At 60.6% G+C, this 2254-nt stretch overlaps 1 protein-coding gene across 1 annotated transcript; it reads left to right on the top strand.

Moving 5' to 3' along the window:
• Positions 1 to 282: 282 nt before the first annotated feature.
• On the top strand, positions 283 to 2245 carry LOC104071872 (antigen-presenting glycoprotein CD1d-like; the record flags this gene model as incomplete). Its single annotated transcript, XM_009577617.1, has 4 exons — positions 283 to 399; positions 1222 to 1321; positions 1550 to 1807; positions 1964 to 2245. Coding segments are annotated over exons 1-4 (757 nt in total), but the record flags the coding sequence as incomplete, so codon positions are not given.
• Between the last annotated feature and the right edge of the window lie 9 nt (positions 2246 to 2254).

The raw sequence follows: 2254 nt of genomic DNA, 5'->3' as shown, positions 1-2254 counted from the left end.
GGGGCGTTTACGGGAGAGTTGGAGCTCCCCAGCACTGTGGGGTACAGGGAAGCAGAGAGGCAGCTCCTAGGCCCCATGGCGTGGATGGAGCTCCATGGAAATGAGGAGGCTGTTCATCCAGTGCAGCCTCCTGTAATGGGCCTCGAGGAAGGGGCACTATGGTCCCATCCCTGTCCCAGCTTGGGGATCCTGCCCGGCCAAGTGCTGCTGCTCCAAGGGTCTGATGACTGTCAGTGGGAAACAGTCCCTTCCAGGCCCTGCAGCCCGGCTCTCCCCTTGGGGATGGTCACACTACAGCTGCTCCAGCCCGTCCACTTCACGCACCCCGAGAAGCTCCTGGAGGAGCCACTTCCTCCAGTCCTGCCTGCACCCATCCCCAACCCTGCAACTGTGGGCCAGGTGGGAACTGCTCATCACTTCCTCCCTGGGGAGCCCCTTCCCCAGGATTAGGCCAGCGGTGCCGAGGGGCCAGGGGATGTCACCAGCTCTCCTCACTTTCACCCCCCAGAGTCGTCCATGGCCACAGTCTTTGCCCACACACCTGGCCCAGCTCTGCTCCTGCTGATTTGCCACATCACTGGCTTCTACCTGCAGCCCATCAGCGTGCCCTAGCTGTGGGATAGCCAGGAGGTGACAAAGAGACATGGGGCCAGTGCACAGCCTGGGGGCACGGGGAGCCCAGGCATGCGGCCAGGCTGTGGGAATGGGGTTTGCCTCCCCTGCGGGAGAGACAGCCATGTTGGGGTGAACCTGCCTGGTTAAGTAGGCAGCACAGAGCGGATGGAGATGTCTGTGCTACGCAGGGCCAGACATGTCGGGCATGAGTGGCAGTGAGGGACATTCCTGTCAGGGACAGTGGATGCAGCCCATAGCCAGGGGGCATCTCCACCAGTAAGGGTAGAAAAGAGGGTTTGGGTCCCCTGCACTGCCCTGATCGCCAAGGTGCTGCTGCAGCACAAGGTCCTCCTGCAGCCAGTGGTACAGCCTCGCTCCCACCCGAATTCCCCCAGCACTCACAGCCATACTCAGGGTGCCCCAGACCAGCCCACTCCAAGCGGGAACCTTGGGGCCCTCCCCAAAACCTCAGTGCCAGCCCCATTGGCTGCCAGGGCCACTAGCACCAGTGGAGCTTCCCAGGCAGAGCCACCCTGAGGAGAAACGCGCAGCCACGTCTCTCACAATCCCTTCCTCCTGCCGCTGCACCCACTACTGCACGCTCAGGGCGTCGGTGCTGGCATCATGCAGCCCTCTCGCTGCTGCCTTCTCCTCCTCCTTCTCCTCTACCTCCTTCTCCTCTCTGGGACATGGGCAGACATAGAAGGTAAGTGGGAACCCTGGCTCATCCACATCTGCTCCCATCCCTGCACTGCGGGACCCCACAGAGGTGGCAGGGGGTGGGCACAGACAGCCGCTGGGACCAAAGCGGCAGGGGACTTATGGGGGGCCTGCAGGTCCCTGCAACCCTGAGGACCCACCCCTCAGCCCCTCCACTTTCCCCAGCCCTCTCCTTACACTCCCATCTCCCCCTGTTGACCCCTATCTCGTGTAGGCTCCTTCACTGTCCGTCTGCTCCAGACCTCCACCTTCCAAAACACCTCCTTCGTGGACACAGAGGGGCTGGGCCTGCTGGAGGACATTGAGCTTGGTTCTCTTGATAAGCACACCTGGACAATTCGCTTCCACCAGCCCTGGGTGCGTGCAGCCCTGTCGCGCAGTGACTGGGACACCATTGAGAACATGATCAAGATCTATTTGCAGAACTTCAACCACCTGATCAATGAAGGTGCTGTGCAGAAGAGTGTGCCCTGTGAGTACCGTCTTCTCTGCATCCCCTCTCCGAACAGCATCTGGGAAGTGGGGAAGGACACAGCAGTGCTGGCACTGCACAGGAGATGCTGACCACATCTGCAGGAAGGCAGTCCCAGCCCCTCATGCAACCTCTCTCTCCTCTCTGTCCCTCCAGACCCCTTCGTGGCCCAATGCACAGCGGGCTGCAAGCTCTACCCCAACAGGACCTCCCAGGCCTTTGTCTATGTGGGCTACAATGGCCAGGACTTCCTCAGCTTCGACGTGGACAATGCCACCTGGCTCCTCTCCCAAGACACCAACCTGTCACAGTATGTCCAGGCTGTTCTCCAGAACTATACTGCCTTTAGCGAGCTGGTGGATGTCCTCTTCAATGATACCTGCGTCGACGACATGGAGATGTTACTACGCTATGGAAAGGCAGCTCTGGAGAGACAAGGTGAGACCA

The sequence above is a fragment of the Fulmarus glacialis genome, unplaced genomic scaffold, assembly GCF_000690835.1.
Source record: "Fulmarus glacialis isolate BGI_N327 unplaced genomic scaffold, ASM69083v1 scaffold31725, whole genome shotgun sequence".
Taxonomy (NCBI): domain Eukaryota; kingdom Metazoa; phylum Chordata; class Aves; order Procellariiformes; family Procellariidae; genus Fulmarus; species Fulmarus glacialis.
This window is presented reverse-complemented; position numbering and strand designations above follow the sequence as displayed.